Source organism: Uranotaenia lowii, chromosome 2 (genome assembly GCF_029784155.1).
Source record: "Uranotaenia lowii strain MFRU-FL chromosome 2, ASM2978415v1, whole genome shotgun sequence".
NCBI lineage: Eukaryota > Metazoa > Arthropoda > Insecta > Diptera > Culicidae > Uranotaenia > Uranotaenia lowii.
This window is the reverse complement of record NC_073692.1, coordinates 171,027,102-171,054,676: the sequence shown is the minus strand read 5'-3', so window position 1 is coordinate 171,054,676 and position 27,575 is coordinate 171,027,102. Positions and strand designations below refer to the sequence as shown.

Sequence of the window (27,575 nt, the reverse complement as noted above, 5' to 3'; positions counted from 1 at the left end):
AATCTGAGCTATCCCCAAAGCATTTTCAGCAAAACATTTCCGATCCAAACTTTTAAGCTAGCTGAGTTAATGCAGCTATCTCTTCCGTCCGACTTGAGAGCCGAGTCGTATGCTAAAAGATCCTCCCCGTGCCATGAATAGGAAAAGAGGGCGGCGAAGAGCCGAACAAGTAGAAAAAAGAGCAACTTGAAGCCAATAAATTGTTCGGTCGGGTTCAGGTCAATGCATGTACAACACCTTTCGTACGAGATTTTAAGGCAAAAGTATAAACCGCGCGATGTGTGTGGAACCCTTTTGGAACGGATCAGAATGTACCAGCTAATGTAAAAGAAAAAAAAACTGAACCGTCATCCCTCGAATATACTGAGGTTCCCTCAATAAATTCCCCCCGTTGATTTCGACAAATGAATGCATAAAATAACCTCACATATTTATTAGAAGCTATGAGGTTTATACGGCACCGGGTCCCAGAAAACTGTGAATCATTTTATATGCACGCGCGGGGCCCTTTTATGGGGGGCAAGGTGCGAATGCAATATGCTAGCATAAATGCATTCCCTTGGTTTAGGTTTAGGCACGGCACGGATTGGCTGCTGGAGCATAAAGCGGGGCATCATCTAGAGGGGGAATGCAGGTGGAGAAAAAAGACACGACTTTCGAGGCAAATGAACCAACAACTTGAGAAAGAATTCTAATGGTCGTGAGATCGTTTGTAAACATCAGCTGAGAAGAGCGTTCGGAACATGTTTATTCTTACCGAAATACAAATGACGCGGTTGAAAGTTTTAGCTTGAAGGTAAATGGTGAAAAGAATTTTTAAAATTTCAATTTTTGTATCGCAGTGACCGAATTTTCAGATCACATCTGAAAGAGGCAGTTTCCGACGAAATTAGGAAAATTTCTTAAAAATCTTTCAAATCTAACTCAAAAATCTTGATCTACAACTGAATCTGAAATCTGAAATCTGAATCTGAATCTGAAATCTGAATCTGAAATCTGAATCTGAAATCGGAATCTGAAATCTGAAATCTGAATCTGAAATCTGAATCTGATATCTGAATCTGAAATCTGAATCTGAAATCTGAATCTGAAATCTGAATCTGAAATCTGAATCTGAAATCTGAATCTGAAATCTGAATCTGAAATCTGAATCTGAAATCTGAATCTGAAATCTGAATCTGAAATCTGAATCTGAAATCTGAATCTGAAATCTGAATCTGAAATCTGAATCTGAAATCTGAATCTGAAATCTGAATCTGAAATCTGAATCTGAAATCTGAATCTGAAATCTGAATCTGAAATCTGAATCTGAAATCTGAATCTGAAATCTGAATCTGAAATCTGAATCTGAAATCTGAATCTGAAATCTGAATCTGAAATCTGAATCTGAAATCTGAATCTGAAATCTGAATCTGAAATCTGAATCTGAAATCTGAATCTGAAATCTGAATCTGAAATCTGAATCTGAAATCTGAATCTGAAATCTGAATCTGAAATCTGAATCTGAAATCTGAATCTGAAATCTGAATCTGAAATCTGAATCTGAAATCTGAATCTGAAATCTGAATCTGAAATCTGAATCTGAAATCTGAATCTGAAATCTGAATCTGAAATCTGAATCTGAAATCTGAATCTGAAATCTGAATCTGAATCTTAAATCTGAATCTGAAATCTGAATCTGAAATCTGAATCTGAAATCTGAATCTGAAATCTGAATCTGAAATCTGAATCTGAATCTGAAATCTGAATCTGAAATCTGAATCTGAAATCTGAATCTGAAATCTGAATATGAAATCTGAATCTGAAATCTGAATCTGAAATCTGAATCTGAAATCTGAATCTGAAATCTGAATCTGAAATCTGAATCTGAAATCTGAATCTGAAATCTGAATCTGAAATCTGAATCTGAAATCTGAATCTGAAATCTGAATCTGAAATCTGAATCTGAAATCTGAATCTGAAATCTGAATCTGAAATCTGAATCTGAAATCTGAATCTGAAATCTGAATCTGAAATCTGAATCTGAAATCTGAATCTGAAATCTGAATCTGAAATCTGAATCTGAAATCTGAATCTGAAATCTGAATCTGAAATCTGAATCTGAAATCTGAATCTGAAATCTGAATCTGAAATCTGAATCTGAAATCTGAATCTGAAATCTGAATCTGAAATCTGAATCTGAAATCTGAATCTGAAATCTGAATCTGAAATCTGAATCTGAAATCTGAATCTGAAATCTGAATATGAAATCTGAATCTGAAATCTGAATCTGAAATCTGAATCTGAAATCTGAATCTGAAATCTGAATCTGAAATCTGAATCTGAAATCTGAATCTGAAATCTGAATCTGAAATCTGAATCTGAAATCTGAATCTGAAATCTGAATCTGAAATCTGAATCTGAAATCTGAATCTGAAATCTGAATCTGAAATCTGAATCTGAAATCTGAATCTGAAATCTGAATCTGAAATCTGAATCTGAAATCTGAATCTGAAATCTGAATCTGAAATCTGAATCTGAAATCTGAATCTGAAATCTGAATCTGAAATCTGAATCTGAAATCTGAATCTGAAATCTGAATCTGAAATCTGAATCTGAAATCTGAATCTGAAATCTGAATCTGAAATCTGAATCTGAAATCTGAATCTGAAATCTGAATCTGAAATCTGAATCTGAAATCTGAATCTGAAATCTGAATCTGAAATCTGAATCTGAAATCTGAATCTGAAATCTGAATCTGAAATCTGAATCTGAAATCTGAATCTGAAATCTGAATCTGAAATCTGAATCTGAAATCTGAATCTGAAATCTGAATCTGAAATCTGAATCTGAAATCTGAATCTGAAATCTGAATCTGAAATCTGAATCTGAAATCTGAATCTGAAATCTGAATCTGAAATCTGAATCTGAAATCTGAATCTGAAATCTGAATCTGAAATCTGAATCTGAAATCTGAATCTGAAATCTGAATCTGAAATCTGAATCTGAAATCTGAATCTGAAATCTGAATCTGAAATCTGAATCTGAAATCTGAATCTGAAATCTGAATCTGAAATCTGAATCTGAAATCTGAATCTGAAATCTGAATCTGAAATCTGAATCTGAAATCTGAATCTGAAATCTGAATCTGAAATCTGAATCTGAAATCTGAATCTGAAATCTGAATCTGAAATCTGAATCTGAAATCTGAATCTGAAATCTGAATCTGAAATCTGAATCTGAAATCTGAATCTGAAATCTGAATCTGAAATCTGAAATCTGAATCTGAAATCTGAAATCTGAAATCTGAGTCTGAAATCTGAATCTGAAATCTGAATCTGAAATCTGAATCTGAAATCTGAATCTGAAATCTGAATCTGAAATCTGAATCTGAAATCTGAATCTGAAATCTGAATCTGAAATCTGAATCTGAATCTGAAATCTGAATCTGAAATCTGAATCTGAAATCTGAAATCTGAAATCTGAGTCTGAAATCTGAATCTGAAATCTGAATCTGAAATCTGAATCTGAAATCTGAATCTGAAATCTGAATCTGAAATCTGAATCTGAAATCTGAATCTGAAATCTGAATCTGAAATCTGAATCTGAAATCTGAATCTGAAATCTGAATCTGAAATCTGAATCTGAAATCTGAATCTGAAATCTGAATCTGAAATCTGAATCTGAAATCTGAATCTGAAATCTGAATCTGAAATCTGAATCTGAAATCTGAATCTGAAATCTGAATCTGAAATCTGAATCTGAAATCTGAATCTGAAATCTGAATCTGAAATCTGAATCTGAAATCTGAATCTGAAATCTGAATCTGAAATCTGAATCTGAAATCTGAATCTGAAATCTGAATCTGAAATCTGAATCTGAAATCTGAATCTGAAATCTGAATCTGAAATCTGAATCTGAAATCTGAATCTGAAATCTGAATCTGAAATCTGAATCTGAAATCTGAATCTGAAATCTGAATCTGAAATCTTAATCTGAAATCTGAATCTGAAATCTGAATCTGAAATCTGAATCTGAAATCTGAATCTGAAATCTGAATCTGAAATCTGAATCTGAAATCTGAATCTGATATCTGAATCTGAAATCTGAATCTGAAATCTGAATCTGAAATCTGAATCTGAAATCTGAATCTGAAATCTGAATCTGAAATCTGAATCTGAAATCTGAATCTGAAATCTGAATCTGAAATCTGAATCTGAAATCTGAATCTGAAATCTGAATCTGAAATCTGATTCTGAAATCTGAATCTGAAATCTGAATCTGAAATCTGAATCTGAAATCTGAATCTGAAATCTGAATCTGAAATCTGAATCTGAAATCTGAATCTGAAATCTGAATCTGAAATCTGAATCTGAAATCTGAATCTGAAATCTGAATCTGAAATCTGAATCTGAAATCTGAATCTGAAATCTGAATCTGAAATCTGAATCTGATATCTGAATCTGAAATCTGAATCTGAAATCTGAATCTGAAATCTGAATCTGAAATCTGAATCTGAAATCTGAATCTGAAATCTGAATCTGAAATCTGAATCTGAAATCTGAATCTGAAATCTGAATCTGAAATCTGAATCTGAAATCTGAATCTGAAATATGGACTACTTTAAACTAATTTGAAATGTGCAAAAATATATTTAAAAACTTTTTCAAATTTTCTTCTTGTTTCTCAAAAACTGTTTTTAAACAGTTTTGTTTAATTATTGTTTTAATTTAAAATAAGGACTGTATTTTCTTTATACATATTTACTTGACATTAACAAAGCAAAATATGAATTATTATGTTTTTTTTTACAATAGAAGCGACTAGAAGTCAATGTTCTCAGTAAGGGAAAAAAATATGACTGATGTTTTTGAAAATATAAAAAGTCATCATCAACTTTAGAGGTTGAAATATTCCGCATTTTAATTTTTTCTTTAGGATTTCAAAAAGAATATTGTCAAATGTATTTTGCATACTATGAAACATCCCCAATCAAGGCTATTTTTGATGAAAATTTTAGTTTCTTGAACCTTAACCTTCAAAATTTCTCAAAATTTTAAATTTGATCGAAGTTAAAACAAACTTAGCCGATTGTCCTCCTTCGGCATAAAAACAACATATTTGACATTTTATCACTCCACCACCGCTTTTGCGTAAAGGCACGATTGCAGATCCAACCTAAACAGAGTATAAACTTTTTGGGACCTATTGAAGTGCTTTGCAGAGAAAACGGTGGCATTTGGAGGCAATCTTCTATGTATTTTTAGCCGTTCATCATGTCAATCGTTATGAAAGACTGAGTGATTTGTAGTTTCCTCAGATCCATATCTTCCTCAAGTACTAGACTTAATATTTTTCAATTTTTTTCTTCTTGTTTATCTCCGGGAAATACAGGCGAGAATTGTCCGCTAAAGAGTTCGTTTCGCTGTTCATTACGATTTTTTTTTCAAAATATCTCCCCACAAGCGGTCCAAATACTTTGAGCACGACTTGATCATCGTATTTTGTTTATTTTACTAGTTTACAGCTTTTCTACCTTGTTGAAATGAAGTCAGGCCTATTTATAAATCAACCAGTTAGAAAAATTTGACTATTTTTCACTTCCTCTATTCATATTTACGGAATGAGCTTGAAAAAACCGCTCACATTCCTTTCACTTCATGGAATCAATAATCTTCACTTTTATTCAAATTTAAGCTTGATTTTAGTCTGCTGGTTCTCTGTGCTATTGTGTCCTCTAGGACTTCTTATACGATTTATCCTGTGAACTTTGGTCGAATAGTTTATTTCCAGCTGTTTTTGGATCTCCCATTTGAACTTTTCTGGATTTTTCTAGATCTTGCCAAAAAAATTTTGTCAATGAACTTCTGTATTGGACGCTAAAACCACTTGATAGATTGTCACCAAATTTTTTACACGTCCACATTACATTACTGGGTAGCATCACTGAATGTTTGATTAATTTCCATACAAGTATTCAAAAGTTATTCACAAAACAGAGAGTTGCATTTTTTTCGAATACACTCCCTAATAGAAGAACCTTTCGGAGTGATTCTGAATTTAAGCTTCAAAAATTTTTTTTCCGTTAAAAATCGGGTGAAAAACTAGTTTCAAAAGCCGTGGGTTGATTTAAGGATGAACGAATTAAATCCCGAATAGGCAACCATGTGCAAATTTCCGGCAATCGAAGGAACCGCTCGAAAAACAATTTGAGGGCAGTAGGCGTCTGCTCGTCGCTAGGTACAGTTTTTTCCATTTTCTAACGGACGATCAAAAGGTGAAGACGAAAAAACTGAATCCTTGTCCTGCTGAATCGGAATCGGAACGATGAAATCCGGATTACTATCCGTTAAACGGCCCGGCAGCCGCCTAAAATTAGTTCTGCTGCTGGTTGTGTTCCTGGAGTCTTTGACCGGAAGAACTGAGGCGGCGGAATTGGAACCAACTCAGCTGAGCCAATTTCCTGCTGTCGTTATTCGTCGGGCATCAGGTTCGCCTAAGGTATCGACCGGAGGTGAGTTCTGTGCCGCTTATAGAGTGTCCGACGGCGGTTTCCTGACTTCGAGTCAGTGCTATGACGGAAAATCGTAAGTTTGTAAATTTGCTAGATGGCTTTTCCGGAGGGGACTAATGTCCCTTGTCCCTTTTAGGCCTCTCAACATTCAAGGTATGGGGCATGTGCGGGTCGATCGGGTGTGGTTGCAACCGAAAATTAATCGAACTGCCCGACAGGGCCTAACTTTGTTCCGGTTCACGGAAAAAAGTTCAACTCCCGGTGTCGATAGGAAGCTGTCGATCACGTCTAAAGCCACCTTTGCCGGAGATCGATCCTGTGAGGTGGTTAAGCTCAACAAGCACTTCCAGTGGAGTCCAGTAACGGGAGCAAGCCTGGCAGATTGTTCGAAAAACAACCCGGAAGCAGACCGCATTTGCTACCGATTGACAACGGGTGACGAATCGGCGCTCGATTTTGCGGTTCTGTGCCGAGGATATCGGGTTTTGCAGGCCATTCTTCACAGCCGCTCGGGCAAGGATCTTCAATTTGTCGATTGCAATCGCGCCGGATGTCTGTAAGTTGCTGCAAACTTTTTAACGTTTTATGATCTGTTAGAAAATTTTTCAAACCCTTTTTTTTTACAAATTAGGAATTTTGTAAAACACAAATTCTTGCGAAGGATGCGAAAAGAAGCAGGATTACCGTGGAACGCAGCCGAATTACCAGTTCCGGAAGACTTTCTGGCAAAGGTACACTGGAACCTGCCACACCTGTTTAGACCAGAAAGAAGTTTAGAGTCCCAGTAAGTTTTTGTTATGAAGTTGAGGTTTTTTGAATTTTATAATAATGTTGCTTATAGCTTTCGACAGAGGAGGGACGATGCTGAACCGGCAGGTGAACCGGAAGCTAAACCGGAAGCTAAACCGGAAGATAAACCGGAAACTGAACCGGCAAGTGAAGGGGGTGCCAAAGAAACGGATGGCGGAACTAATAACAGTGGAAAACCCGCGGATAGCAGTGCTCCTGGTGGTGGAGGCTCAAAGGAAGGGGCAGACGACTTTCCACTTCCTCCCGTGAATGTCAGTTTTGCCGGATTTCCGGAGAACTTCCCGTACCCGGAAACGAATGTTGTCCAGTATCCTCCAATTCCAACCCAACCCCGAGGAGGCAACGCACCACAGGTCTATCCGTCGAAACAAGTTGGCGAAGAGCCGACTGGGGGAACCGATTATACAAGCGAACCTGTCTCGGAACCTGGTTCCGAAACTGCCACCGATCCTTCAACACTCGATTATTTCGCCCAAACTGAAGAAGGCACTCCGGCAGCTTCAGCTCCCGTTCAGGGTCCACCGAGTCCTAACCCGATATATCCCAATCAGGCACCGGAAGACGACGATTGCGGTGAATGCACTGCCTGCCAGGAGAATAGGCCGGAAGATTGGCGCTTTACCACCACGGTGGCACCGGATCCGAAATGTCCCAGTGTAGCAGGCCCTGAGAAGGGTTCCAATGTATGCCCACGTGGACCCAGCCCCAGGGATGGAGAGGCGCCGGGAGCCGATGCCGGAGCCGAGCGGCTGATTGCTGCTGCCAAGCCCTTGACAATCGGGTTGGTGTGGCTGTGCGGCAAAGTTTTGTTTTACATTTAAAACGGGTCCTAATGAGCCACGATGTTTCAAAATTTTATAAATAAATAAAACCGTTGCTTTAAATTATCATGTTAACGTAAAAAAAAAATTGTTGATTGAATCAAAATCTGTAGTTTTGTTTTATTTGCAATTAAACGCATTCTTACGTGCATTTGAGGAATGCTTAGAACATTTTTGCTACCGGATAAGAGAAGAGTATCCAACTTAAAGGGGAAGGAAAAGAAATTGCGCACGAGCTTGATATGAAAAGTTCAAAAAGTGCGTTCGTCTTCTGCCTCTGGACGTGCGTTTGATTTTTTTTTCTTATTTCAGCTGGACGAACCACCTTAATATGGAAGAGTTCAGATTCAGATTTCAGATTCAGATTTCAGATTCAGATTTCCGATTCAGATTTCAGATTCAGATTTCAGATTCAGATTTCAGATTCAGATTTCAGATTCAGATTCAGATTTCAGATTCAGATTTCAGATTCAGATTTCAGATTCAGATTTCAGATTCAGATTTCAGATTCAGATTTCAGATTCAGATTTCCGATTCAGATTTCAGATTCAGATTTCAGATTCAGATTTCAGATTCAGATTTCAGATTCAGATTTCAGATTCAGATTTCAGATTCAGATTTCAGATTCAGATTTCAGATTCAGATTTCAGATTCAGATTTCAGATTCAGATTTCAGATTCAGATTTCAGATTCAGATTTCAGATTCAGATTTCAGATTCAGATTTCAGATTCAGATTTCAGATTCAGATTTCAGATTCAGATTTCAGATTTCAGATTTAGATTTCAGATTCAGATTCAGATTTCAGATTCAGATTTCAGATTCAGATTTCAAATTTCAGATTTCAAATTTCAGATTTCAAATTTCAGATTTCAAATTTCAGATTTCAAATTTCAGATTTCAAATTCAGATTTCAGATTCAGATTTCAGATTCAGGTTTCAGATTCAGATTTCAGATTCAGATTTCAGATTCAGATTTCAGATTCAGATTTCAGATTCAGATTTCAGATTCAGATTTTTGATTCAAATTTCAAAATAAATATATTTTTCCTTTTTCGCCAAACCTACGGATTCGAGAGGTTTTGCAATCTGGCATAGCTGGTTCTTAATCTCCCGAGAAATAAAGTTAATATTTTCCCCAGTTCCAGAAAGTCTTCCTGTGAAGAGATAAATTAAAAAAAAATTTAATAAGACCCTGTGTTTGTTTATTAGAGTTGTCAATAATATTTTTGTATGTTTTACTTAGTTTAACAAAAAAAAAATGAACACAGAGTTTTCTGTTACATTTTTTTGAAAATAATTAGGTATATCTTTGTAATAGGTTTTCTTATTTGGTAAAACTTCTGATATTCAACACTTTTTTCAGAAAAAAAAAACAAACGGTCGAGTGCCCCTTACCTGATCGAGCCAAATTGTAGGCGGGAATCGTTTTCTTCCGGCGGGCAATCCGCGTGAGTCCGGCACCAATGGCGATGCAAATTGCTGCTGTAAGCGCCAACCCGACGTAGATGGTCCAGTTTGATCCTGCAACGAAATAGAAGATAGAAAAAAAAATTGAGCACATTCTTCGATTGGTGTTTGCTTCGAATGTAGTATTAATCAATTAAGCTGTCAGTCACCGATTGTGGCAACTACCATGCATGGATTCCACAAGATTGAAATAGAATCATAAAATTTTCATCCTTCATCTGCCCTGGGTCCTGTCGAACAGGTCCGAGCCAAAAAGTCCCTAGCAAATTCCCATAAGTAGTTCCAGGATTTGTATACAGGTGTGGGTCTGACAAGTTCCATGAATGATTACGTACACGGGCCTTAGCCGGAGAGTTCTCTTGTCAATCACTTAATTGAGCTCATCAAGTGTGTTGGACGTTATCGTCCCATATCGAAGGTTGTTACGGTTTAGAGGGATTCGGAGAATCGAGTACCCTTTCGATGGGCTTGGTTGGACCACTCGAGCTTTATCCTCACTCAACAGAATAATTCCGGGATGGCCAATAATAATAATAATAACATCTCATTGACCCGAACGCGGGTCTATTGAATGAAACAACTTTCGCCCACTGACTATGCTTCGAGGGTAGCCAACCATACTGTCAGCCATAATTCTGTGAATTATTGATTGCGGATCCCACAATTTCAGGTGCCCTCGGTTCGCCGGAAATCCCATTCATCCCGGGTGAACCCAACCAACTTCTACCTACATACCCATATACATATACTTAATCCTGTCGGGGGATTGGTTTTGGTGCGAAATCTCATCAATTTGGCTCTGGCACGGGCGTCCCGAAATTGGCCACTTGCATCGGGTGTCGGTCTAGTGTGTGTTGGAGAAGGTGTGTGAGCGCCGAAACAACCGAGAGCACTGGACTATAATGCAATTACGGCAATTATGCTTATGCAAAATTCAATTCCTGGCACGGCTCGAGTTTAAGTTCGAGTGGGTGGGGTTTGTGGGAGGCAGTTCAGTTTATACAAATCGCTATGAATTTACGACCGGACCACTCTATCACAGTATCAATGACAGTGTCATCGCCGGGGAAAATTAAGAGGCATTTTATAACAAAAGAATAATTGAACATTTTTCATTTAATATTTGGTCAACAAATCTGAAAGAAGACTTGGCAATAATGTTTGAAACTTGGTTTTCTGCTGTACGTACATGGATGAGTGATAAGAGGCTCGAAAGATATCGAGGAGATGAGATTCGATTCATAATATACCGTCGTCTCACGACAAAACTTCAATATCGTAGCTCTCAAGATTTATTTCGGTAGACTGTCAGCAGCACAGAAAAAAAAACTACAATCAGGTTCTTCACAATAAGATAGTCTTATCAGGGCTCTGTTCTTCCATCGCCGAACAAAACCACACACAATATTTCTTCGTAAGTCTACAGCACTGAATCAAGGAAAACATTAAAATTAAAAAGAAAAAATAGGAACCCCAAACCAAACCCAGGAATTTAGCCCAAAATTGTAGATTTGTACCAAGAGGATCCTCCTTTCCCCGACTGTTTCTTCCATCTACCAGAGCACAGGCAGATAATTAGAGCATGTGCTCTCATTTATTATTTGCTCGGCCATGTCTTTTTGCCATCTTGTGCTGTGGGTTTGGGAGGTTTTTTTTTGTCGTTCTGCTGTGTCTTACGTTTTTCCCGGCACAGTTGAAGCTCTACAGCTGTGAATCATTTGTGAAGTATTGTGCTGCCGCGCCATCGGGCTGTGCCTAGGATGTGTCAATACTTTAAATTTACTTCATAAATAGTTTGAACAGTAGCATTCTTAGTTCACAATCAATCGAGTTTTTGATACCAGACTTATTTAGAAAAACTGGCTGACAGGAAGCTCGATTTCGTTTGTAGGATAATATTTTCCAGCAGTACGCAATATCGATTCCAGAGTGCGCATCGATCGCATTGGATCGCAATGCTATCCCAGTTGGAAAGTGCCACACAACTTTCGAGGAAAATAGGCAATTTTGACAATAAAATCGGGTTAAACAGGTAATTTTTCCCTACACAGATTTTTTTGTCAAATTTTGCAAGGTTCGCAATTCCGAAGATAGAAGGCAAAATAAGACAGAAAAATGTAGAATTTGAAGCTTTTTCTCGGTTATAAATAAAACAAAGTCAGCTTCGCTATGAAGATCTTCCACTAAGAAGCGAGCTACAAACAAGAGAAGATTGTGATTGTTTTAAGGTCCAACTATTTTTCATATTTGAAAAAAAAAAAAAAACTAAAATATCTACCTAGTTGCAAGCATAACAGTATTTGGAATTAGGGGTTCATTACTTTTGGAAATAAAACGTTTTAAACACATTTAAAAAAAAAATCACGGGGGCCATATCTTTTAAATTTTGAAATTCCCTGTTTTTCCCCGTACCCGGTCATAAATTCATGGTTTGTTTAGTTTCAAATTGTCTTATTTTGTCAAAAAATGTCAAAATTTATCAACTTATTTTATTGATTTTGCAGCTTTATCACAGTCTATCATTGGACATTTAGAGGAACTCGGTTAAATTTTATGGCTTTCTTCCTTTTTTACAACTCATTAAGAAAACATTAAGTGTAACACAAAATTATGTGTACAAAAAATCTGAGGTTAACGACATTATAAGTATGATATATTTTTAAGGATGTTTTTAAATCATCGTCACAAAAAAAATTAAAAATGGGAATTTTTGAAACAATTGGTCATCATTAGGGCCGAGGAAAGAAACAAAAAAAAAATAAATGTAGGTAGAATTCTACCATTTTTGATATGTTATACTTGTAAACTGGTCTTTAACCTTCACCTTCGTACGATTTGACAAGTTTAGGATTGGAACCAACGTTTTTCCACAGAACTGGAGCTTCCCAACTAGATCTCATACTCACAAATGATGTATCAAACGTGTTACGATTTAACCAAATAGATTTTCCTGTTCTTTCGAACCACAATTTATTATTTGTTTCTACCAACCATTGTAAAAATCAACCCAATTGTCCAACAGAATTTCGTGATTATAATCGAGTAAACTCTTTTTTACTGAATCGAGAGCTGAATGCTTTAGACTGGACAAACTTTTACAGCATTACTGATCCAAGTATTTTAGTCAACACTTTTAATCAGAGAATCAATCAAATATTCGAAACCTGTGTTCCTGTTAGACGTGTAGGCGCTAAACGAGCAAATCCGTGGTTTAATAACACAGTTTCAAGAGCAATTGTTAATCGTGATTTAGCATATAGAGAATGGAAAAAAAACTAAAACTGAGGAAAATCATACACTTTACAAAAACCTACGTAATCAAACGAATATGTTGATAAATAGAACCAAACAAGAGTATTACAAGAATTTTATAAATACTCAACTTTCTACAAAAGTACTCTGGCAGAGACTTAAGGCCACTGGAGTTGGTAAGCAAAGTGCCTATACTTTCTGTTCCGGCACAGTCACAACGAACAGCGGTCCAGAAGAATTAATAACGATAAAATACGAAGACATCAATGAATTAAAAACAAAATACGAAAAAATGCTATAAAATACGAATGTTAAGTGAAATAGTTATAAGGGAAGAAATATCTTGTAAATAGTACACATAAAACATGAATTTCACCGAACACAATTTCACACAACACACAACACAAAACATTGAATTGACAACACTGCACCCTCACACCATATAGTTCTAAGAGTGAGAATAATCTTGACGAAAAAGTGAATCGTGAATTCAAACAATAGCTCGTAAGTGACATGTATGTATTTATGCTTCAATAAAGATCACTTTCTAAACTTATTCGCGCAAACGGACGTGTCTCCAACCGAAAATTTCGCTTCGCTTCTCGGCCTTTGTTCTGCTCCGCCATCGCTGGTCAAGTTGATGACCAAAGTTGTTCCTGCTGTAGCATGTGAAATGCGCGATTCCCACGTAGCAATCAATTTTAACCCAAGCCTTCGAAATGCTTATGCAACACATGTAAATGAGTGCATAGAGCAGTTCGAAGACCCACGGTACTTCGCAATAAATTACGACATGGCACAAAAGTGCAAGCTCATATTAAGTCTTTAGAACGATGCACCCAAAGCGTCGTTGTCAAGCGCACTTGGTGCTAATGACCTTCATCGTCAAACATATTTACCTCTCTCTCGTTATCCTCGCTCTTTATAGCGATCACGCGATCAAGTAAATAACAAACCTATAATCGACTCCAGGTACCTCCAGTAGGTATATTGTAAAGACAAAAATTATTGAATAAACAGATTGATTCCAACCTTAAACTGTGAATGTGGTCACTCCTGTGAAAGTCCGAACATTTCCTAATGGTAATGTTTCACTGCTGTCTCGAATCCTTCGACGCCGTTTGGGACCCAATTTCGTGGGACACTATCAACGGAATCCTGCGTCCGTACACTTTCAATAATTTTAATGCCAATGAAATTAACGAGAATTTCGCAAAAGCTTTCACATGTGATAACGTTAGAACCAACTATGCAATGGCCAGTAGTCAACTTAATAGATTCTTTTTTCAAGATGTAACTGAAGATCAAGTGAAATATGCACTGTTTGCTATCAAATCCAATGCAATACGACTGGACAATGTTCATTTAAGATTTATGAAATTAATATGGCCGTTTATTGTTCAACCTGTCACACACATTTTTAACGAAATCATTCATACAACAAGTTTTCCCAGTGAATGGAAAAAATCGAAGATTATACCTATAAGAAAGAAGCCTGTCAATACTTTAGAGAACCTACGCCCCATAAGTATTTTGTGTTCACTGTCAAAAGTTTTCGAGTTTGTAATCAAACAACAACTGTGCAATCACATTAATGCATATAAACTACTCAGTGATTTTCAATCTGGTTATAGAGAAAAACACAGTACAAAAACAGCAATGCTAAAGATTATTGATGATGTTGGGGTTGTGCTAGATAAAGGAAATTCAGTTATTCTAATTATGCTTGATTATTCAAAAGCTTTTTATACAATTTCTCATAAGTTACTCTATAATAAACTTATACATTATTATGGATTCTCATTGAAAGCTGCCAATATGCTTAAATCGTATCTAAACGGTAGATCTCAAGCTGTTTTTAATAAAAGAGAATACTCGCGATTCGTACCAGTTACATCTGGGTTACCTCAGGGGTCAATTTTAGGGCCCGTTCTTTTCACATTGTATATAAATGATCTGCCTACTGTATTAAAGCATTGTGAGATACATATATTTGCAGACGATGTTCAACTGTACTTCGATTGTAGTGACTGTAATGTAGAAGAAATCACAAGTAAGATTAATGAAGACTTGTCAAGAGTCAGTAAATGGTCTTCAAAAAATATGCTTTCACTCAATTCCTCCAAAACTTGTGCCATTATGTTCAACAAAAATTGTAATTTTCTCCCATGTATTACGCTGAATAATCTTCCTATAGTTTTTGTTGACACAGGCATAAGTTTGGGCTTCCGATTTCAATCAAATTTCCAGTGGGATGCTACTTAACAAACACAATGTGGAAAAATATACAATGCTTTGCGTTCTTTACGACAGAGTGACTCTATAATAAGCATTGAAACATAAATTCGACTCTTTAAAAGCTTGATTTATCCACATTTTTTGACATGTGATTTTCTGATGCTACAAGCTACGGCGCAAATGCTTAATAGATTACGTGTTGCATTGAACTCTTGTGTTCGCTATGTTTTCAATTTGAACAGTTTTTCCCACGTTTCTCATCTCCAGTGTCATCTTATCGGCTGTTCATTTGAAAATTTCATTAAGTTTAGATACTGTATGTTGCTCCATAAGCTTATCGAAAGTAAAACTCCAGGATATTTATATGAGAAATTAACATTCGCAAGAAGTACTCGGTCAAGAAAATTAATAATACCACGACATCGCACCACAAAATACGGCGATTCATTTTTCGTAAAAGGCGTATCTTTATGAAACTCATTACCTAATAGTGTGACGATAGAAAAAAGTGAAGAAGTTTTTAGAAAAAGATGTCTTGAGCATTTTAGTGTTTAACTAGTTGAAAAATTACAAATTGTGAAAATAGTATTATATTCGATAACTCTCATTCTATGTACCGCAAACAAACTTTTGTAACAATTAAAAAAGATGTTAGTCTTAAGTTACAGAAATAAACAAACAAACAAACAAGTGCGTTATAACTGTAGTTTACCAAAGCCAATACATAAAAATAAATTAAATTGATTTTTAAAACATTTAGCTGAGCGAGTTTTTTTTCAACCATTAGGTAATCAAACATTGCTTTTGCATCATTTGAAGTTCTTATTGCAGAATTTGGAAATCACGAACTAAATTTTGAATTCTTATCTCAAAAGTTAGACAAAATATGGTCAGCGAGTTTCATAGTCTATAATTAATAATTCTACACATATTTTTCAGCATTTAAAAGTTAAAGATGTTAAAAAATTAAAAAAAAATGAAGATTTGTAATGCAAACAATTACGGATATCAAGTCAAAGATACGGTTATTTGTTCAACATAATATTGTTTTCCTTTCAAAATATATTTTTAAGTGAGATTCTCAGGAAGACAAATTTTATAGGTTTCTGGAGAATCAAGCTAGACTGAAAACTAGTTTTGAGGATCTATGCAAAAACTTAGTTGATCGGCTTATATAAAATGTTATATCAAAGATGTAACTTTAACTGACATCACTGGAAAACATTTAGGAGGCTTGTAATCGATGATTTTAACATTAACAATTTGTAGAAAAATGCATATCGATTTGACTTATGATTTAAAAAAAAAAACTATGATTCATTTTGATCAAAATAATTCATTTTCCTGGATGAATTAGCCAAAAGAAAACCTGAGTTTTTTTTCTTGGAAGTCAAAACTACTTGCGGTCTTGGAAAAAGTTTATTATTGATCTAACTTAAACATTCGAATAAAGTCATGTTGTAAAAACTAGAAAAAAAGACAAAATCATTGAATTTTAAAGCAATATTGTTATTATTTTGTTTGGCCAGATATTAGAGACTGCTATGAAATCTTAGCCGAGATGCCGAAGTTTGGCATGCTGGCATCCTGTTCGGAATTCTACAAATTTAGATTTTTTGAGTTATCTAAAGTGTTGTGTTTGATTTAGTAGAATATAGTTTCATTATTGAATTTTCAGTGATCGATTTATATTTTAAAGTGGAGCACACTCGCGGCAGCCAAGAAAACGAGAATTCTCGTATTTTAACAACACTGTGAAAATTTTTCGAGGTCATTTAGAGGATCTCGCTGTTTGCTAGTTGAGAAATACACAAGAAAACAAATAAACCCCAAGAGGATTTTTTTAAATCTAATCAATAAGTTACAGTTTGCTGCTTCAGAATTTTTACACCAAAAACTGATCATTTCTGATGTTTCGAAAATAAAGTATTTTTTATATAGCTTATAGATCGTAAGCATTCGGAATTTTTCTACAGTTTCTTCAGCAAAGTTTAAAAATAAAAATTGGATTTTATACCACCACTAAAATGTAGAATGAACTTATTAAAAAAACTTCATCCGGGGTCTCAAAATTACAAAATTGCTTTATAACTGAAATGTTTTTGGTTATTTCTTTGACATTTTAGAATGTTAAAACGAATTGATGAATTTAATATGACTTTGTTTGTTCAAATATTTGTGTTGTTTAACAATATTCACAAGTTTACTAAAGACACGAATACAAAATTTTTAAATTTTAACTAAATACATTCTGTGGTTCGTAAGTTATTTTTTTTGAATAATATTTTAGTCTCTTGTTCCTTTGCTTCTGTTATTTTATTCATTGTTTGTACTTTTGCAAGCCCTGCTTATCATTTTAAACACAGTTCCACAAGTAAACGAAAAATGTTTGAAAAAATTACAAAATCGCTCATGTAAAAACGTTTAATTATCAGAATTACTTTCAAAAAAATGGATAATGATTGAAATAATATTAATGTTTCAAATTTTAAATAAAATTCCTACATTTAAATAACTACGAAACATCAATTGTTAAAAGTTTTGAGTATCATTTTATTAATCTCTTTCAAATTCACAAATTTAATCAAAAAACGAGCATCATGAAAATATTTTTACTATCGGGAGTTTATGGAAAATATGTCGGTAATTCATATTTCAGAAATTGGATGAGCTAGATCCAGTGCTTTATATTTTCATCCCTTTTTTTGATGATGTCTGAAACTAACTTGAAGATATTAAAAACAATGTCAGATAGGTTCACGTTAATGAAAATGGTCCATCAGATTTTGAATAGAATTTTTTTAACAAAAATTTCATTTCAGAGTCTCAATAAATATAAATCAATCGAAAAATGACACCTTGTTCAAGAAATTTCGGAAAAAAGAATGATTTTTGCTAAGCCTAATTTTCTAAAGCATTCAAAAATTTTGTATTGACGTCCCCGACTCAGGTTTTTTACAAAAATTTTACTTTACATTTCAGTAAGTCATCGTTCAGTGGTCATCTTAATCTACAACTTTGCTAAAAAATGTAGAAAAATTTGAAAAAAGTTTACGATTTGTGAACCTTTTTAAAAATATTTTAATTTTCAAAATATCATAAATTTCCAGATTTTTTCAAATGTTTTCACATGAACTTCAAAACTAGCGATGAGTGAGGTTGTTTCCAATTTAAGTGCTGCATAGTGTAATGAAACAAACCCTTTTATTTTTTAACATTTAATTTAAATACACGGATTTTTTTAAATACTTTTTCCGAAACGCGAATATATATTGGGAGGGAGAGACAATGCATTATTGAATAGTTGTAACGTTTATAAGATTTAAACCATATTGCTTTCTATCTACACAAACACGCATCCTCATTACAAAGCACTGGTAAATTCTTAACAGTGTTGCTAAAAATTTCTATAGCTATTTCACCTAAATTTTCACTGGAGATTTTCTAATTTTTTAAAAATTTGGCCATGGATCAGGTAAGAAATGTATTAATCCGTATTTACTAAATTTTTCTAGGTTTAAAAAAAATCGTGACATACTCAAGCTTTAAAAACTGTTATTCGGCACATAAAAATTTTTTGGTGACTTTTTCTATTTTTATTCCCTTTTTTAGGGACCGATTTAAACTTGTGAGTTTGGGTAAAAATTGTGAGTTTTTTCAATTTAGAGTAATTGGAGCAAAATCAGATAAGTTTTGAATTTCAACTGACTCGGAAAATTCAATTTCAGTTCTGAATTCCGAATTTTGGTTCAAAAAATAATTTTGACTTCTTGTGTATTTTTTCCGGTTTTGGATCAAATTCCCGGTTTTCCCGGTACAATTTTTAACTCCGTTTTTATTCCGGTTCAGTGGCCACCCTGCAAATTAACCCATTGAAAAATTCAGTAAAATCTTCAGTTCAGTTATCAACAGGTGATTTTAAATTTATTCTGGGAAAATCTGTTTTTAGATTCGAAAATTTGTATAAATATCTTTATCTGAATCTTAACTGCATTGGCGTTGAAAAAGACAAAAATATTTGTGCGTTTGACATCCCTGTTCAAAATTGATGGGTTTCTAGATTAGTTAGCATGTGGACTGGTTCTATTTGACACAAATTTGAAACTTCTATGCAACTTGACGGGTGCTGTTTTTTCTTCTTTTAACTTAGCAAAAATACATAGATTTATATTGGAATTATTCTGTAAAGTGTATAATTTTGATCGATTTATTTACCACACATACCCCTTATCTTTTATATTTAGGATATTCTACATTTTAAAAACACTGTGATTGTTTTGAAAGATTTTTTTTCTTCAACCATCTAAAATGCTCAAAATCGACACAATCTAGCACCTGAACACCTTTCTAAAGTACAGTCAACAGCGGAGGACTTTCTAAGTACCATTACTAGCGCTTTGGCCACCGCCCGCCCGGTTCTGGTTTAATTAATTCTAATGGCGGTATCTCTTCGTTGGCCGTGACGTGCGATTCGTTTTGTCCGGTGTGTCGTTTCGTGTTTTCTTCCTCGGACAATTTTCTTTCTTTTTTTGCTGTCTCCATTCGTTCCTTCTGATTGCTGTTCTGCTTACTTCCCTCAAACCACCAACGACATACCAGCTGATTTCCCGATGTACATTTTGAACGAGATTAATTACTTAACTTCTTAAGCTTCGACCGAGGTTTCAATTTTTGCACCTTCCGGTTTGTTGGCATGTTGGACCCATCCCCCAAAAAGATACCATTGTAGCCGTCTTATATTTAGGTTTTTTTTTCTTGGTGTCGGTTTTTCGTTTTGCGGTGCAAAAACTTTGATTCAATTAAAGATGCCACAACGCAAAAGCTCGTTAATTTTGCTTCCCGCTTTAATGTGTTTTGAAAATTTTCTGCTAATGGCAAGATTTAATATTTCATGTCGGGTGTTGCGGCTAGTGTTTTAATTCGAAGAAAAATGAATAACCAAAAGAAATTTGATCGTCTTAAAGTAATTTTCACCTCATCGCATGGATAACCTAATTCATTTTGAAAAATGCTTAAAATAATTAAAGACACCGTTAACATGTTCAAGATAAGATATGTTTGTTTAAGTTTTGTTGTTGAAAAAAAACTTTTTGGAGTGTGAGCTATTCATTCCTAGCTTCACAATCCCCGCAATCCATCCATGAAAAAACAAACCGCCGCAAAACAATTCACTCAAGCAATTTAATTCAATTTAATAAATCCATAAATTTTATGACCGTCACGTTCCTGTGTCGCCGGTCTGGTCACCGAGAACTAGCCGCTCATGATGGCCGGACATGGCCACGGACATACGTACGAGATCACGGACAACGCCCGATGGGCCAGAGAAGTCCCCATCATTGTCATCATCATCGCCATCACCATCATTGCAACCCGGTTCCGGTTTCGTTTTGCCCCATTGATGGTGACCCCACGGAAAGGGAACCGTAAACTGGGCTCAAAATGGAGCCTGGGGATGGGAATGTCGTTATAGGACGCGCGCGAAGGTAACAGACATTTAAAATTGGAAAAAAAATATGCACACCCCAAGTGCGTGACAGATTTTTGCAAATAACATTATTACGATTGTTGTCTGGCTTGTTTGGTGCGTGTCATATTTCATGTTTACATTCACACCTGAACGTGATTGGCCGGATGGATACGGAACAATTTTTGCGGAGTCCCTTACCAGGTATTGCCAATGATGGACGAAAGAGTTTCGACTCATTTGAGAAAACTAGCCAAAACAGCAAAAATTTAATAGTATTTGAAAACAATTACGAACTCTGAACATATTTTGGTCCTTCGAGCCGGATTCATTTAAATCGTTATTTCTTCCTACCTGTGCTCAACTTGTACTTGCTATGAAATTTGAGTTTCTCATTTTATGGTGGGTAGACGCATGAAGATGCTTGAAAATTCACTCTAAAGACCATTACCAATTATTGCTTGGTGACATTATTAAAAAAAAAAAACGCCACCTTCAAAAGTCAGACAGCAAATCAAAAATAATTGCTGCTCACAGAAGCAGTCACGTGCGCGGTTTTTTTTGTATGTTTCATACTTTCAACTCATCCCGGGCAAAACTGTCACATCCCAATCACGCACACTTTTGCCCCCGTACACTCTCTCTAGCCTTTTAGCGTAGGGATTAAAGATCATTTCGCTCCAAATGTTAGGAGAAGAACCTTAGGTAGGTACTTATAGGGGTGACAAAAAAAGCAAAAACACGACGAAGGGAAAAAGTTTGCATCCCTCACGCCATAACCTCGAAGAATCGAAACAAGGTTCACGGAGCTACGAATAATAACAATAACAATGGAACAGCGACAACAAACAACAACGAGGTCATAAACAAGCAACTAGGAGGAACGAGAGAAAGAAAGGCGCTGATGAGGAAGTGCCTCGTGCAATGCCATCTAGGGTGGTGGCACTGATTTTAAGACACATAACATACTTTTGGGAGAGAACTTTACGATGAAGACTAACAGAAAGGCATTCCACCCTCCAATAACAGCTAACACCAATGATTATTATTTTTGGGAAAAGTGCGCGAGAACGCGTGCAGCTTCCGTTTGCTGCGGAGTTAGTTCGATTTATTATGTTTCCTTCTACTGAAGGAGAAGGTACCGTTGTGGAGTGGGATTTTGAACAGTCTTATTGGTAGGGATCTGTATTGCCTTGAAAAAACAGATTTGTTTGGTAAAACTTCTCCCAAAAACTTAAATAGTTTATTGTAGATTTAGGGGTTTTATGAGACTTTCTGACTAAACTTTTTCCCAACTCACCTTCAAGTCTCAACGCAATATTATCTCGCTTACTTCGGAATTCCGACTTCTTACACTGAACCTCGAAAATACCCAAACTTGAGAACTTTCCCCGCCAACTCGAATGAAACTCCCTCCCTACAGGTTTGGCTAATGGTGGCTTATCCCAAAGTTAAGCTCTTAAAGGAGAACTCATCCCCCAAAATCTGATACCGCAATAAAAGGGAAATCAAAATTAAAAAAATTACTGCAGGTACGGGAATCACACCCATACTTGCAATGGCAATGCGATTACCATCACAGAATGCAAACCGCTCGATCACCGAGGATTTGTTGAGAGAGGCAGTTACATCAACCTATATGCGAGACTCTCTGCGAGCGAAGCGGGAATAAAAGTTATCCTCAAAAAAACAGTTCTCCACATGAAGGACAAGTTTGGCGTATTGGCAAGCTGTGTTTTTTTTTCACAAACTGGAGATGTCAATATCGAACTCAGGTTTGGGGGATGGCAGTTCTCAAGTTTGGGTATTTTTGATTTTCAGTGTACTGACTTCTGTCAAAAGAAAATGAAGTACTAGATCCTCGTAAGTCTATATTCAGCTGTCAGTTCACCAGCAACATTTCCTAGGATATTATTTAAATGACAATATCATAATCGGTGGTAAACTCTTTAAGAATGTATCTCACACTGATGAGGAACCGTAAAATTGATGTTAAGAAGGCCTTTAGAGCATCCAGGCCCATTCGGATGTTCCACAGTCTTGGTAAGTTGTAAGATAAAGAATATCTTCAATTTTCACAGATGACGAACAAGGGCTTTCGGACAAATCATCTGATTTCCAAAAGTAGGGATGAGACTAATCAATATCGTTAGAGCTGCTCAAATCCAGTTACCATCACCCTTTGAAGAACTCAGGAAGACTTTGGTAATGAACCTAGATTCTAGATACGATTGGACCACTTTTAGTAAGGGAATTAACATCTACGTGATACAGCCAATGGGGAATGTGTTAGATGTCTTCCTCTGCGATGACTATTTGTGCAGTTTCTTGAGAAATCTTCGCCAACAACCGCTGCAGCTGTACTGTTCAAGTGATCATCTATGGATGCGGATGCCAGATTTAACTACCGACTTACGTCGGCCTGTGCTTGAGCTTGGATCTTGTTAGGGTCAAGGCCAACACTTGTCAGAACCTCGGATAGTGATTTCCTTCTCTGGAATGGGGACTCAAATAAACATGAACAGTACGAACAACAACACATACGGTTTAAGAAACATATGTAGATACGCAGATGTGAAGGTAATAGCGATGCCAGATCGCCTGATGACCTTTGATGAGGTTTGCCCAAAAGAAAATCTAGGAGCTCTTGAAGTCTGCAAACTTGGAATTTACAGTTTTTGACGTAATGTTCGATTCGATAGACTAGATGAAGGATCAGGTGAGGAGTAACTAGGCTAGCCTGAAAGCAGCCAACGAAATTGTTGCTAGCAATCATTTAACCTGGAATACCAAGTGTTTGTTTGTTCCTTCTCGAGAAGTTAAAATCAAGGGAGTGATATCCGAAATTAACCTGCCGGCGGAGTATGTAAAATCCAACGACAATGGCAAGTTCTGAGGCCTTGATTCGATTTCGGTCAAAATCTTGGATTGCTGCCAACTCGTGACTGCCAACGCCGTCAATGCAGTTAAAAAATACTCTCCGTCAGCCTAATTTCGGATAACTTTTGAGGGTACTGCACTCCCTCATTTCGTTTTAGTCGATGGAATGTTAAGGCTCCTTATGCATTGCGAGAATTGTGGGAAATTGGGACAAACTGCGTCCCACTGCGCTAATAAACTACGATTTTCTTGTTGCGGAAAAAATCATAGGGTTGGAGCGTGCCCCACAACAACACAAAAATGTGTTGATGGAAGAGGCTCACCCCATGATATTTATCTGAGCATATGGGAGAAGAAGCGCTCTTCAAACAACGCTCCAGGCGTTCTCGAGCAGCCGATCTAAAGAGCGCCTCTCCACTGGATTCGTCTCAATCAAACAACGTTTACTCTGTGCTTCCAGTTGATGGTATTGACACAGATACTACTGAAGAAGAACAGCAACTTTTTGTGTTAGGAAACTCCCGGAAACGTTCAAAAATGACTTTCCCAAAATCCCTAAAAAGTCCCAAGGATTTTAAGAATGTTTATGAATAAGGAGTGTATCGAAAAAAAGTTATAAACACATTTTTTTGGCTTTCTTACAGAAAGGCATAGGGAACGGTCAGTTGGGGATATCATTAATTAAGGGTCCAAGACCCCACTTTATAGGTACCAATCGATTCAGCTCGACGAGTTACGATGATGTCCGGGAATTTGTATGTTCCATAAAAACGTTCTTAACACATTAACTCCTATTCTAGGTTTCACGATTTTGATGAATTTAGTATCAAAAAATTGGATTTTTTTTCTTGTAGGACCTATCTCAAAACCAAAAAAAAACAAAATTGTTTAAAATTTTTCTATTCCATAGAACATATCATGCTTACGTTGGCTCCAAAAAAGGTAGCCATTTGCTCAGCAGCAGTAGCCAGCAATCGCTAAATTAATTACAAAGGCGATCAAAAATTTGACAAAAATTTCAAAAAACAGCAGAGAATCGATCCCACGCCATCTAGCATGAGAGTTTAGGAGGTTAACCCCTTGACCACTAGTGAGCGTCGAGATATGTGGCTCTCAAACTTTAACAGTTTGAATTATTTGGATTATAAATGAACTCGTTGAATATAAGTTCGTTTATCCTCCAAAAAACGTACTGGGCACCTTTTTTGGCTTTCTTACAGAAAGGCATAGGGAACGGTCAGTTGGGGATATCATTAATTAAGGGTCCAAGACCCCACTTTATAGGTACCAATCGACTCAGCTCGACGAGTTACGATGATGTCCGGGAATTTGTATGTTCCATAAAAACGTTCTTAACACATTAACTCCTATTCTAGGTTTCACGATTTTGATGAATTTAGTATCAAAAAATTGCATTTTTTTTCCTGTAGGTCGTATCTCGAAACCAAAAAAAAACAAAATTGTTTAAAAATTTTCTATTCCATAGAACATAACTTGCTTACGTTGGCTCCAAAAAAGGTAGCCATTTGCTCAGCAGCAGTAACCACAGCAATCGCTAAATTAATTACAGAGGCGATCGAAAATTTGTCAAAAAGTTCATCAATCAGCCGAGAATCGACCCCACGACATCCATCATGAGAGTTCAGAGAGCTTACCCTTTGACCACTAGTGAGCGTCGAGAATTGTGTCTCTCAAACTTGACCACTTTGAAATATGTTGATGGTAAAACTCAGTGGCACCTTTCTGATGCCTTGGCCGGTTTGCGGTTTGTCGGTCCCTCCGATATTCTCTGGCTCTTTTTTGATTTCTCCTTTTTCATTGCTTTTCGATACAGCAAATGGCGACTTTGGGCATAGCAACAACAACCGCAGCTTTACCTTCAGAGAGCCGGGCGTAGACAAAACAGCGCAGCCGCACAGAAAAAAAGAACCAACATACCAAGACAGAATTATGCTTGAGAAGAAGTTCTACAATACAAATCAAATTCATGTAAAATAAGAAATATAAAATTAAAATTTTCAAACATTTGTCAGCAATCATAACTTGAATTTGAACTTGAGTTTACAAATGGAACGGGAAAGTAAATCTCCATGCTAAAAACTTACTCAAAGCAATTCATGTGCGTCGAAAACCGACATAAACAAACTTTTTCAACACATCTATTTCGCTTTAGTTTAGCTTAGTTCGATCTATAAAGCTAAGGATACTTAGCTTCGGCTCCCTTTATTTTTTCGATTTTGCCAGAGGCCTGCGCAGACTCGTCCGCAGTAGGGAACCGGCATCTGTGGGCCGCTAGGAAACTATAAAATCAGGGATCATCAGGGATAAGGTTCTGAATCCAGATTCATAAATCAGTTTCAGAAATCAGATTTGATATAATTTTTATCACTAAAATTTGAAATTTTAAGTGTTTTTTCTTAATGTAATGATTTAGAGAGTCCCAGCCGAGCGTCGACAGAACAGCGCGCTTAGACAGAATTAAGATTAACACAATGTTTCAAATCAGAATTCAGATTCAGAATCATACTTCAGTTTCAGAATTCAGATCTGACATATTTTTTTCCACCCAACTTTGCCGAGGTTATTTTCATAACCATATGGGCAGGGGTTGTTTCTAATATCCATCCAAGGTTTATGTGTACTGGACAAAGCTTGCTGATGGTAGAAAATTTGAAATTTTCGCCGTTTCGAATAAGTTTCTTTTTCTGTTCGAAGAACGCGGCACGATGATCTTCGATGTAATAATGAGCCTACCTTCAGGAGTTAAAAATGAGTCACGAATGTATTATCAATAATACGCTGTGTGTGAATTATGGAATTCATCATTGAACTTTTATTTATGAAATCAAGTCTACCGCTGTGCATATTACTGTTTGGACTAAGGATTCGAAACTTATGGATCGCGATACATTATCGATATCGATATCGATTTTGAAAAAAAATACATATTTAGGAATCTTGTAAAGTCAGAGTTCTGTTCAGACTTGACATTTTGAGTTAACATTAAAATTCAAAGAAAAGATTCCGTTTCAGATGAATGAAGGTAAATTGTAAATATGAATTCTGAATATTATTTTTTAATTAAAAAAATATAATTCTTAATTCACATTCTGGATTCACATTCTGAATTCAAATCGAAGTCCATATGAAAGTAAAAATTCAGATTAGATAGGACAGATTTGATTCGGTTTGGCTAGACTTAGTTTAGGTTTTTTATTTCTGTTTGGTATTTAAATTAGAATTTAAAAATAAGATTAAGAATTCAGATTCAGATTGGGAAGTTATATTAAGCCTCTAAAACTCAACCCCACCTGTAGATGCTTCTGAAAAATTTGCATAAAAAATTGGGCCGAAAAAAAACAACACCAGATTGACATATGTCTAAAAAGTTTTCTTTTACAAAAATTTTTATATCCAGTTATTTACATAACAATTACAACAAAAATATTATAAAAAATTTGGCTATGAAGCAAAAATATGTTTTAAAAATTAAGGAAAAAATGGTTTGATTATGTAAATACTACAACTGGAAAAACTGAAAATTATGTTCTTCAGGCCCCATGGTTCAGCAAGTTTTGATAAAAATTGTTCAAAATTTGTCCTTACTGATACAATTTTTCGATGACAACAGTTGTTGTTATTCATGAAAAAAAAATTTTAAATGGAATTCCGATTCAGGACTTTTAATGAACTTATAACTGCATGATTTTATTCCAATCTAAATACTTGAGTAAAATTTATAATCAGATTTATAATCTAAATCTTTGAATCTGAAGTTCTCAATTCACATTTATAAAATTCCAATTTCACAATCAAGCTATTAAGATTCAGAATTTGATTCCACAATCAGAATTTCAGATTTTTTCATGAATTTAACAGCAAGCTGTCACTTATTCCTAAAAGGATTTTAAATCACGGGGTCAAAATTTAGTATCAGAAATCAATCATTGTTAGATTCGGAATCCTGATTAAAATCAAACATAATAACCTACTGTCAATGGGAATTCTTCTGAAATTCAAATGCAGCAAGCATTTTCATGTGATTTAAAGTTCTTTAAAAAACATCTTTTTTCAGTAAAATAAAACTTCATATGAAAATTTTTGACTAAATAAACTTTACAAAACATCGATCGGTTTGTCGCACTG

The 27,575-nt window shown here is 35.7% G+C and overlaps 2 protein-coding genes across 3 annotated transcripts in view; one reads left to right on the top strand and one right to left on the bottom strand.

Moving 5' to 3' along the window:
• The window catches only part of LOC129749797 (netrin receptor unc-5-like), a 555,087-nt gene that overhangs the window by 160,424 nt on the left and 367,088 nt on the right, over positions 1 to 27,575 (bottom strand). For both annotated transcript variants that reach the window (XM_055744887.1, XM_055744888.1), the window contains exon 8: positions 9,521 to 9,646. In XM_055744887.1, coding sequence (XP_055600862.1) covers positions 9,521 to 9,646 — 126 coding nt within the window. The remainder of the gene's footprint in view (positions 1 to 9,520; positions 9,647 to 27,575) is intronic.
• LOC129749799 (uncharacterized) lies at positions 6,211 to 8,230 on the top strand. The gene is made up of 4 exons (XM_055744889.1): positions 6,211 to 6,566; positions 6,630 to 7,049; positions 7,125 to 7,277; positions 7,335 to 8,230. Exons 1-4 carry the CDS (start codon positions 6,307 to 6,309, stop codon positions 8,122 to 8,124), a joined length of 1,623 nt encoding a protein of 540 aa, XP_055600864.1. The 5' UTR covers positions 6,211 to 6,306; the 3' UTR covers positions 8,125 to 8,230.

Coding starts and splice junctions, on each gene's coding strand:
- LOC129749799 (XM_055744889.1), top strand. CDS start 6,307: ATGAAATCCGGATTACTATCCGTTAAACGGCCCGGCAGCCGCCTAAAA. Junction 7,050..7,124: donor TGCAATCGCGCCGGATGTCT/GTAAGTTGCTGC, acceptor TTTACAAATTAG/GAATTTTGTAAAACACAAAT. Junction 7,278..7,334: donor GAAAGAAGTTTAGAGTCCCA/GTAAGTTTTTGT, acceptor TGTTGCTTATAG/CTTTCGACAGAGGAGGGACG.